Source organism: Sorex araneus, chromosome 3, assembly GCF_027595985.1.
Source record: "Sorex araneus isolate mSorAra2 chromosome 3, mSorAra2.pri, whole genome shotgun sequence".
Taxonomy (NCBI): Eukaryota; Metazoa; Chordata; class Mammalia; order Eulipotyphla; family Soricidae; genus Sorex; species Sorex araneus.
In genome coordinates, this window is record NC_073304.1 from 60039544 (window position 1) to 60051600 (window position 12057).

Genomic DNA, 12057 nt, shown 5'->3' on the forward strand with positions numbered 1-12057 from the left:
TGCTCTGGGATCTTCAGGATTTCTATATAGCCAGTGATGCTAGGGGGTGCCAATAAACAGGCTTCTTAAAAAAACAAACGAGGAGGGGCTGGAGCTATAGCACAGCGGGTAGGGCGTTTGCCTTGCATGCGGCTAACCCAGGTTTGATTCCCAGCATCCCATATGGTCCCCTGAGCACCGCCAGGAGTAATTCCTGAGTGCAGAGCCAGGAGTAACCCCTGTGCATCGCCGGGTGTGACCCAAAAAGCAAAAGTAAAAAAAAAAAAAAAGAATACAAACAAGGGGCAGGAGAGACAGTTCAGTGAGTAAGGCACTTACCCTGCACACAGTGACCCTGGTTCAGTACCCCCAGGCTCCTGTAGGACAGATCCCTGAGTGCAAAGTCAGAAAATAATGAGCCCTGAACACAGCTGGGTGTGGCATCCAAACCACAAACCAAAACAATAAACTGCACTACACTGTCGCCCTGTTATTCATCAATTTGCTCCAGCGGGCACCAGTTAGTCTCCATTGTGAGACTTGCTACTGTTTTTGGCATATCGAATACACCACAAGTAGTTTGCCAGGCTCTGCTGTGTGGGCAGGATACTCTCGGTACCTTGCCAGGGTCTCCTAGATGTAGAAGAATCGAACCCAGGTCGGCCACGTGCAAGGCAAATGCCCTAACCCGCTGGGCTATCGCTCCAGTCCAAAAAAACAATAAACATATAAAATAAAATAAAAATGAGGAAAAAAGGGCTACAAATGTTGATTTGCAATAATGCACATCTGACACGTCTAAAGTTGTAATGCAATACCACTCCAGCAAAATATATATATATATTGAACTTATATATATATATGAAATATATATATTTATAAAATAAATATATATATTGAACTTAGAAAGTTGGTTTTCATTTTATGAAAAAAGTTAATTACTTAATTGTATGCCCCTTGTTTATACTATCAAGTTCACAATGTTTCCTTTCTTTTCCTCTATTACAACTCTCAGTATTTTGGGCTCCCTTGTTTTCCCTCCAACACTAATATCATTCATACCTGTAATGGCACTCAGCAGTGGCATAATAAAAGTTGGCATTGGTCTTTTGCATCTCTGCCGCAGTTTTAAAATCCTGAAATGGTTTTATAAAATTTTGTCAGTTTTGCAACATCATCTTTTGTACTTTATTAAACATCTTTGTAATATTTATTCTATTATGAATACACTTAAAACAAGTTTTAAAAATATACATATTTTCCCCAGGGAGATTCCTCAAAGGGCTCATGTTTTGCATGCAGGAGGCCCAAGTTTGATCCCTGACAGTGCACAGTCTCCTGAGCATCACCAAGAATGAGTGACAAGCACAGAGAAGCACCAGGTAGATTCCCCCCCCCCAAAAAAAAACCCAAAATATGTATACAGACATCTTCTTGAAATTTAATTTTTTCCCCTTTGTATCACATTTACAGAGAAAACCCAGCTCTGAAAACTGGCCCTGAATCTTACACTACTTTCAGAACAATTATGTTTTATGTGGTTTTGCCTGTTGTACATAATCAAATATATCATTTATTTTTCAATGTTTTTGACCCTAATGAACACCACCAGAGACTTCGTTTAGAGAGAATGGTTTTCGTTTAAGTTTGTTCTGTCTTGGAGCCTCAGCCAGCAGCACTCAGGGCCTACTGCAGGCTCTGTGCTCTGTGGGCTCTCCTGGCAACGCTCAGAGGACCATGAGGTGCCAGGGACAGAACCCAGGCCTTCACATGCAAAGCGTGCATTCAGCGTGCATCGACCCTAGACAGAAAGGGAAGGCCACAAGGAGAGAACCTTTAGTATTAGACCACAGGACAAATAGACCCACTGGGTACTAGCAGAGGGCATGACTGGAGCCCTGGGTGGAATAAGGTAAGGCTTCTTCCACCTTTGGAATCCCTACTTGAAAGGAGAAAGGTATGAACTTATGTGGGAAGATGAAAGACCTCCTAGGAAGGAAAATCTAAACATAGTATTTTGAGTTAGAGAAGTCAGCTGAGAAGAACTGGAAAGGCATGTGAGAGATACCGCTTAATTTGTTAGTGATCTCCTTTCTGTGGTCCCCATTATTCTTCTATTAGGCATCACAGACACAGTGTCAGAAGATCAGACACTTTACAAATCTTAAAAATGAATTGGAGAACTCAATCAAAATACACCAAAGTGATATTAGCAAAACACCTGCACATCAAAATGTCATGCCAACTATATAAAGCACATATATTTGTGAATACAATGAGGGATATGAAATGCTGATTGACTTTAATATTTGTTATGTTGTGGAAGGGAACTTTTGAAAATAAGTATTCGAAAACCTGTGAAGAGGGGGAAAAAAGGTTCGACCTTTTTTTAGATGCAGTTTCAGCAGGGATCTGCATGGGCTGGTCTCCTTGTGAAACCTGACTAAGCTGAACTCTGAGAAGTACAATAGCAACTTAATTTTTTTTAGGGAACCAGGGAGTCAGTATAGTCATGTCAGTATAGTAGCCTTTGCGTAAAGCTAACCAGGGTTTGATCCCTGGCACCACATATGTTCCCCAGAGCCCAGCCAGGAGTGATCCCTGAACACATCAGGTGTGGCCCTAAAACAAAACAAAAATTAATTTTTTAAATGCCTCCAGATTCCCTTCCGAAAGGCACATGTCTGTGGGGATGGTGGAGAAGGAAAGTTGGTAGAAAGAACTAACAATCAGACTAGACCTTAGAAGTCTCATATCATCATTCCCTTCTACACGCCTCTCCTTCTCCACATCCCCACAGACCTGGGACAATTTGTTGGTTTGTTCTTGTCTCTATCTTACTTATTTCAAATGTTAAGCTCCTTAGAATGGCTGATTGTTGTTTAACTTTATCATAGTGTAAATTGACTAGAAAAAGGCTTCTCAGACCACTTCTAAATATGTGATTCTATAGAAAAGAATGTTAAGTAGAAAAATAATACAAGACATTATTGAATGAAATACACAGGGAAAAACTTACTACATGATAAAGGAAACAAGAAAAGAAAACTACTGTTACTTAATGGCAAACTTCAAATTTATATTCAATTAATTTTAATTAAAGCTAATATCACTTAACTATTCCAATGTTTATTAAATTAGGCAATATAAATTCAAAATTTAAAAATGAGAATGGTGAATTTTGTAAATTAGTCTGTAAACAAATGTATTTTAAACCACTTGCTTCTTTTTCTTATATTGAAAATAATAGCTTCTATTGCAAGTCTGAGTACCTGCTCCCACTATCTTAGAAACCTATTTGCAAAAGCATGTTTTGAGGAACTATTTTCTGCCCTGTGTTAAACAAATATATTCCTACTAATGTGTTTTCAATTAAAATTTGTGAATTACAGCAATGAGCAACAAAGTCATACACAAATTACTTTATTTGACAATTGATTTAGAATTGTGTGTACTCAAAATATTATCTGTGATGATACTGTATGTATCTCATCAAATGAACATTTTTAATTTTTTTGGCTATTTATCTGTTATCAAAGTCAAAGCTCATATTTATCAGACTGGGCTAATTATTAACATATTATTTGTTATTTTTTTAGCTTTTTGGGTAACATCCAGCGATTCTCAGGGGTTATTCCTGGGTCTGCACTCAGGAAAAACTCCTGGGGGACCATGTGGGATACCAGGGATCAAACCCAGGTCGGCCACGTGCAAGGCAAATGCCCTACCCATTGTACTATCGCTCCAGCCCTAAAATATTCTTTATAATTCTGTCTAATAATTTATAATTCTGTCTAATAATTCTGTCTAATGGTGAGTTAGTGATCACTAAATATTGCAACTTTCTATCAAGAAAATTTGTTCACTAATTTTCAAAAGTGAACACACAAAATCAAATGTGTAGTTTTTAAAAGGGTTTTGTTTTGTTTTGGGAGGCTGAGGGGGTGGCATTGGAACCACACCTAGTGGAACTCTGGTCTTACTCCTGACGCTGTGCTCAGGGATCACTCCCAGCAGTGCTTAGGAGAGCACATCTATGCCAGGTATCAAATCAGAGTCAGTCATGTTCAAAGAAAATGCCTTAATCCCTGAACTTTCTCTCCAGTTCTCAACTGAGCAGTTTTTCACAATTAAACAGAAAGGCTTACCTCTAAAGCAAAATGGTACTGCTTTAGTTCTGTATAGATACGTCCACGATTAATGAAAGTGTTCAAGACTATGGTTTCTCCAGAATCAAGAAGAAGCACTATTCCATAATCTATTAATGCCTAAAAATAAAACAAACTTTACAGTCCATATTCGGTTATTTAGAAATTTACATCAGCTATAAATGAATAAATGTTTTATAATATGTACATATCATGCCCCTATAGTTCTTTTATTTGATTTATAATCCATAACCCTAAGTAATCATTGTTAGCTATAAAAAAAGTTCTTTTTTTGTAGTACAGAATTTTCATTAACTTGTAGGTACTGTGCTGTATTTCCCAAGCTATTTGTGAAACATGAATTATCACAAACATTTTTATTGTGCCTAGGTTGAAAGACTTTCCCAAATCAGTAGCTTCACCAAGAGTTGGCTTTAAAGTAAAGTTCATATTATATTTTGAAATTTAATTTATTTTTAGTGTTTTCATTGTTTTCCTTACTGGAATCTGTTTTATGAGGCAGAATTAGTCCACTATAATCACCATTATAAACCTGTAACTAGCACTGTAACACATATGGTCACTCAAAAACTCTGTTGCATAAATAAATCATGAGTCAATTATTTAAGCAAATAAGCACTTAATTGGGAAAATATTTCCAAGCATGCACATACACACACACACACACACACACACACACACACACACACATACACAAACACATAGGCTAAGAATTGACTAGGAGACATTTTGCCATTTCTTTTATCTCTTTTTTTAATTCACTGAATAAACAAGTGTATATTGTTGTCCGATAGCACAGCAGTAGGGACTTTCACACGGCTGACCCGTGTTCGATTCCTCCGCCCTCTTGGAGAGCCCAGCAAGCTACCATATCGCGCCCGCATGGCAGAGCCTGGCAAGCTACTTGTGGCATATTTGATATGCCAAAAACAGTAACAATAAGTCTCACACTGAGAGATGTTACTGGTGCCTGCTTGAACAAATCGATGAGCAACGGGATGACAGTGACAGTGAACCAAAGCAACATTACATATTATCGTCCACTACACATCAGGTACTAGAAGCAGCAAAAATTTAATTTGGAGGTGAACCTCTCAACACATTTCCCTACTGCACTTTGTCATTCAAAAAAACCCATGGTTTGATCAGAAGACCAAAATGTGACTGGGGAGGTAATACAGCAGCTAAGGCACTTTCCTTGCACTAAAATGACCTGGGTTTAATCCTATATGGCATCCTATTTGGTCTACTGACGGGAGTAACTTGTAAGCAGTACTGGGTGTGAACCAAAAACAGAAAGGAAGGAAGGAAAGTAGAAAGGAGAGAGGGAGAGAGAGCTACAGGGAGAGAGGTAAATGGGAATGGAGGGAGAGAGTGAAGGAGAGAGAATAAGAGAGGGAAAGATAGAGGGAGATATCTCTGTCTCTCTGTCAGAGGGAGATGACAGAAAGGGGGCAAATCACATCTGTCTGTAGCAGATTCTTTTATTGGGGTGAGAAAGGGGGTGTTGGTCGGGGCTTACTTCTACTGTGCTTAGGGAATTACTCCTGAAGTGTTCAAGGGGGCATGTGGATTGCCTGAAATTGAACCCAGGTCAGTCACATGCAAGGCAAGCACCCTACCCACTGCACTATCTCTGTACAATCTATCTCCAGTACCATTCTGTAACTATATTCTAACTGAAAGTGAAAAAACTAAAAGTTGCATAATTATTGTTCATTGGTCCTCACTTGGTGTTTTATGATTTCACTCTCAACTCTCTGAAAGAATTGTACAATTAAACATCCTACAATGTGGAATAATTATAAACTTTGCCAAGGCTGCAAAAGTAATTCATGAAACTTGTTAGAAAAAAAAAGGCTAGAATGCTATCAGTTTTCATTTCACAGAATCACGAAATGCAAAACCTGTAAGATGCTTTAGAAATCCACTAAGCAGCTGAACATTCGATTCAAGAGGAAATAAAAGCTGGGAAATGAGATTTCATGAAAGTCAATGAACAGGATTTGTATCATGCCTTTGCTATTATTACCAGCTTTTCAGTCTTGGGAAAGTTACTTAACACTAAGCTTCAGCTTCCTCATTGGCAAAACTGGGATATTAGTAATTAATCACATAGGTCCAGGCAAATATATATATTGGCATATGTATGTTGGTATGCCTGTCACATAGTAAGCCCTAAGTTTACTGGTATACTCTTACTATTTTTCATTAATATCCAGTAGCAGTAACTAGAATTTAAATTTTCTTAATTGTTAGGAAACCACACCTTGGGACAATGCCTAAATGTGTTTTCCACAGAAAGACATTGAGGTTTCCTCAGTCTATCACCCTAGGAATGCTGAGAAACAGGTGGAGGTAGACAAAAGGAGGGAGGTGACACTGTTAAATGACATCCGGTTCACATGCTAGAGGTCAGAGGGCTTTACAAAGACACCCAAGGGCTGTTAACCAGAAGCAAACAAAGCTGTGGACATTAATACAGGTCATGCTCCCTATGTGACTTGGAAACCTTTCTAACCTCTCCCTACTTTCATTTCCGCATTAAAATGAAGTATTTGGATGAAACGCATATCATTCACCAGCTTCAAAACAGCCAGTAAAAGATTTTTCTAGCTAGCTCTCTAGGTGGATTTCCATTTTCTTCATTAACAGAGTATTGGCTTTACTAGTGTATCAAAGATTTTTATAGAGTTGTTGAGGGGAGTCTCCTGCCCTAACCTGGACCATTGCTTTGGGGTTTATGGTTGTCCAGAAAAAGCAGGAGTGGGGGTAGAGAGGGAGTTTATCAAAGACACCTGCTGTGAAGGTTAGTCTGACAGATGATCCTTTCATTGGTTTCCTATGATCTTAACAATTCCCTTGTTAAAAATTGGGTTATTCATTCATCAACATTTCTGGAGGAAACCTGATGGTAATTCTGCATCCTCTTGCAGAACAAAGTTGTTCAAATATTTCCTGTCCGTGACAAATACATCTCTACATTCCCTAACGTTTTAAACCCAGCCCATTATTCCTGTTTTCAAGGAGATTGGGGGAGTGAGTCCATACAAAGCAAGGGAAATGAAAGGTCTTCCTTTTAAAGAGTGCCTTGATAACTGTGGAAGGATAAGAGAAACAAAAGAAGAGGAGTACCTGGGTAACAGAGCAAGAGAAGATGAAACAGAACATTGAGTGAGGAATCTTGATTGGAAAAAATTCAAAGAAACAAAGGAACATAAATAGAACAGAGAAGAGAAAAAAAAAAAGGAACAGACACGGGCATAAGATTAGAAACATAAAAGATACAGGGCAAGTTCAAGTTGAATAAGAAACAAAAAATGGCCATAGGCTTCGATATATCTCCAGAGCTGGAAACCATGATTTAGGCCTTCATGCTGGTCCTGTGAGCTGAGCACCCTATCTGAAAATGCTTCGATTAACATTTACAGAGACTGGGAGGTAATAATCATGCTTATAATTACTTACCAAAAAATTGGCATGAAGCTTATGTGGACTCAAAAAATTATGTAACTAACATGACTTAACTTACATTTCACTGTCACTGTCACTGTCAACCTATTGCTTATCAATTTGCTTGAGCGGGCACCAGTCACGTCTCCATTGTGAGACTTACATTTAAGTGCTAAAAAGGCAATAGGCACTCAGCAGTGAAGAATCCTGGCCAGCAGGCACTACAACACAGGAGAATGCTCTGGACCCCAAACCAAGCCGATAACACTGGGGTGCCCCAGATGGAGCAGGTGCAGTCTCCCCACTTTCTCCAGATGGAATCTTGGAGACCATGAGCTTCTACAAACATGGCTCCAGTATGTGGTGACCAGTACTATTTCTCCAAACCGCACGGCTGCTTACATGGCCGCTGGACCTTCCCTGATATACAAAATTGCCCAGGAACAGTTCCTCCAGCCCTGAATGGCCATGATCCCAGAGGCACACAAACCAATCTCAGAACACATCAGCTGCTGGCAGAAATGCTCCTGGACTGTGAACTAAGCTACGGCCCCATGCCTCGCTGGGAAGGGAAGGGATTTTGTTCCTCAGCCTATTCCCCTTTGTGGCAGCATGGTGACAGCCACCTTTCAGAGCCAATTGGACAAAGAGGTAGGAGCTTGCAGTGATGGGGCACATGGAAAATCTCGTGATGGGGGTGGGGGTGGAACCTGCCCTGCTCCCCACCCAGACAAGACCCCGAGCGGCTGCCCACAAACAGCTCCTCTGCTCCTGAACAGCCATGATCCCAGAGGCACACAAACCAATTTCGAAACCCAGCAGTTTCTGGCAAAAATCACTCTGGACTTAATTGCTAAAATACCAGAAATCCAACATCATATGCTCTTCATTATCAGCAACAGAAAATACATTATCAAATGATGCCTTTTTGGCAGGTCTGATTGTTGGGGGTAAATTCCAAATAATAATAGTGGGTTTTCTGTCGAAACATTGAATGTAATCAAAGTAAAGAGAGAGTAAAGTGAAAATCATCTGCCACACAGGCAGGGTCAGGGGTAGGGTAGGGGGTATACCGGGGTTCTTGGTGGTGGAACATGTGCACTGGTGAAGGGATGGATATTTGATCATTGTATGACTGAGACTTAAACCTGAAAGCTCTGTAACTGTTCTCATGGTGATTCAATAAAATAATTAATTAATTAAAAAGATAAAAGGCAATTTTTTTCATGAGCCATTACAGAGATTATCACTGTAGCACTTTCATCCCGTTGTTCATCGATTTGCTCGAGCGGGCACTAGTAAAGTCTCCATTGTGAGACTTCTTGTTCCTGTTTTTTTTCATATAGAATATGCCACAGGTAGCTTGCTGGGCTCTGTCGTTGGACGGTACACTCTCAGCAGCTTGCCAGGCTCTCCAAAAAGGACAGAGGAATCGAACTCAGGCCGGATGAGTGCAAGGCAAATGCCCTACCCACCGTGCTATTGCTCCAGCATATGAGAAAAATTTGTAAGCCCTATAAAAAAATCTCTTTGACATGGTTCCCTGGTTTCTTATTGTTTTTGTATGTGTATTTCCACAGGAATTATTTTCAACATTATAGCAGAAATATGAAAATACCTTATGCATTAAAATGTTTATCAAATGTTTTAGGATGTTTACTATGAACATCATCTTACCTTTGCATATTCACTGACCTGGGTGTAACAAATAGCTCTGTTATAAAATGCTATATAACTATTTTTGTCCATGCTGACAGCTATGGTTAAATCTTTAATAGCTAATTTATATGTCTGCAAAGAAAAATAATAATTGAAAAGGGTAAATAATAATGGCTTAAAATTTAATTGTAAAATAAATTTTTAACTCTGAATCTTTTGCATATTTATTTAACTATTCTTATGTATCATCTGTGAAATTGAGACAATCAAACTAATCTTTGAGAGTGAAAATCTATTGATATGAATTGTTATTATAGTTTAACTTATCTGCAAATAAATTTAATATAGAAATAACAAATTAAATGATTATCTTATCAGCATTGTTTTTACATAGCAAGGAGAAAATTATGCTTCATGGCCTAAAACCCAGTCATAGTGACTCAGTAAACTTTCATCAAAGCTTGCTTGCTCCATCTTATATTCTCATATCATATAATCAAAATGTTTCCTACCCACATTCTCTTTTGCTTTTTTAAAAAATATTTTGATAGCTGTATCATCTATTTCTATAGATAGCAATTTTCATGGAATTAACACAAAATGCACAGTCTTTGCTTTAGGGTATTCTTTTGCAAAATCTTTCATATGAAATAGCTCCCACAAAAGATTAGGAAAGTAAGAAGGGAAAAAATTAGGGAGAAGCAGTGTTCCTTGGATTGCTTAGATATCCATAACACTTTTAGATATCAATAACACTAACATAACACTTTGACTCAATAATTTTTATTTAGGAATCAGTCATATACTCAAGAAATAACTTTCTTTTAGTATACATACTATTTAATATTTTTTTAACCACAATCAGTGGTGGTCATATCCCTGGTTGAGCTCAGGGATCACATCTAGCAGTGCTTGAGGGACCATATAGCATGCCCAATATAGGAATGAACATGGGCCAGCACCTTATATACTATCTCTTCATCCCTATAATACCATACTAACATCTTATTTTAAATGGCACAATAATAAAAATGAGTTAATACCTAAGTATTCATTCTTAGTACTATGTGCACATGAAGTTATTTGGAGAGAATAAGGCATTTTTATAGCTGAAATAGCCCAAAGCATTGGCAAAGAAATTATTCCTTGTAATTTTTTGTAATAGGAATAGGTATGGCATTATGTTGCTTTGGTTTCTGTTACTTAACTTTTGTGTGTTCTAAAACAGCAAACCACTCTGCCCTTTCTAGGTCAGAGAAGGCCTTTTACTCCTCCAGGATATAATCATCTCTAAGTGGCATTACTCATCCTAACTGATCTGATCTTTTTCTTTCAAATGCTGATAACTTTAGAAACCCAACCAATTCATTGCCTGGGCCCCATTAAAAATTCACCCCTGGGATAGGCAGGATCTACAAGTCCTATTTCAGCATGAAGAAGCTCGAGAAAACAGACCTTGAACCATTTTTCCCCTTAAAGATTTATGGCGATAAAATATCTACAAGGGAATACAATGCAGGCAGGTAGATAAGAAAAAGTCCCCATGGCAATAGAATATCTAGAAAGTAATAAAACAAGTAACCTTGAGGCTGCAAAAGCCCACCTTGCAGACATAGGAACCAAGGTCTGGTAAGACTTCGCTTGGCTCCAACAGACCCAGAGAAGGATGAACCCCCTCTGAGAGAAGCTCCAACAGGAATGAAGGCCAAGGAAAGGAATTTCAAACAGGACTGTAGACTACTCCCTACTCCCAAGCCCCTTAGCAACCACCCTAGCAATGGTAGCTAGAAGCCCTACCTGGAGAAGCTTGGGAAAAAAAACCTATAAAGGTCACTTTGAATAAAGGAAGGACACGCATATGCTGCCTGAGTTCATGTGCTGCTTGAGCCCATGTGTGGCTGAGCACATGTGGTGCCTAAGCACACGTGTCCTCCACATCTTCCCTCTTGAGATGTGTACTGGGGCTCTTGCATTCTCTCTCTTGAGCACATTACTCTGCTCCCTTTTCTCTCTCTCTCTCATTTCCCTTCCTAAAATCCTCCAAATAAAATCTGCTTTTACATAAAAATTGAATTTAATAACCCAAATGTCAAAAAATATCTGATTTAAAAATAAACTATGGTAAAGAAATATACCATGCGTTCATTAGAAATGTCATCTTGAATAACTTACTAAAAAGCAGGGCACAACACAGACAAAGTAGCATAACTTCAAATTTTTGAAAACACGGTTCACATATGATTAGAAAAGAGAACTAAAAGCAAAATTAAAATACAACAGAATGCTTTCTGGATATACCAGTTATTTGATAGTGAAATTAGAGTCCCCTCTTTCATACCTCTCCTTTTTCTGAATTCCCTACGATAAATTTAAACTATTTTCTTCATAAAGATAAAATTTATTGAGTCATGCCAATAAAATATGGATACACAGACCACAATGAAAAATAAATTCCCCTAAATATTTATATGTATGTGTGTGCAGCAAATATCACCGACATAAAATTTATCACATAACTTTAGATCAAAATAAGCACCAGGGCAGGAGAGACAGTACAGCGAGTAAAGTGCTTGAATAATATGTGACTGATTCAGGCTTGATTCCTGACACTGTATGGCCCCCTCAGCATCCAGGAGCAGTCCCTAAGCACAAAGCCTTGAGGAAGTCCTGAGCACACCACGTGTGCCTCCCGCCCCAAAACCACAAACAAACAAAAGACAAGAACCAGCACTATCAAAAGTAAATTTAAAAGTCTGTGATGTTGGTCAGGGCTGGAGCGATAGCACAGCGGTAGGGC

The 12057-nt window shown here is 38.6% G+C and overlaps 1 protein-coding gene across 1 annotated transcript in view; it reads right to left on the reverse strand.

Annotated features, from left to right (window-relative positions):
* Positions 1 to 12057, reverse strand: part of TTC6 (tetratricopeptide repeat domain 6) — a 211106-nt gene that overhangs the window by 22596 nt on the left and 176453 nt on the right. The window contains exons 24-26 of the mRNA XM_055132084.1: positions 9279 to 9392; positions 4128 to 4247; positions 1042 to 1115 (exon numbers count right to left, since the gene is read on the reverse strand). Of these exons, the coding sequence (XP_054988059.1) occupies positions 1042 to 1115; positions 4128 to 4247; positions 9279 to 9392 (308 nt within the window). The remainder of the gene's footprint in view (positions 1 to 1041; positions 1116 to 4127; positions 4248 to 9278; positions 9393 to 12057) is intronic.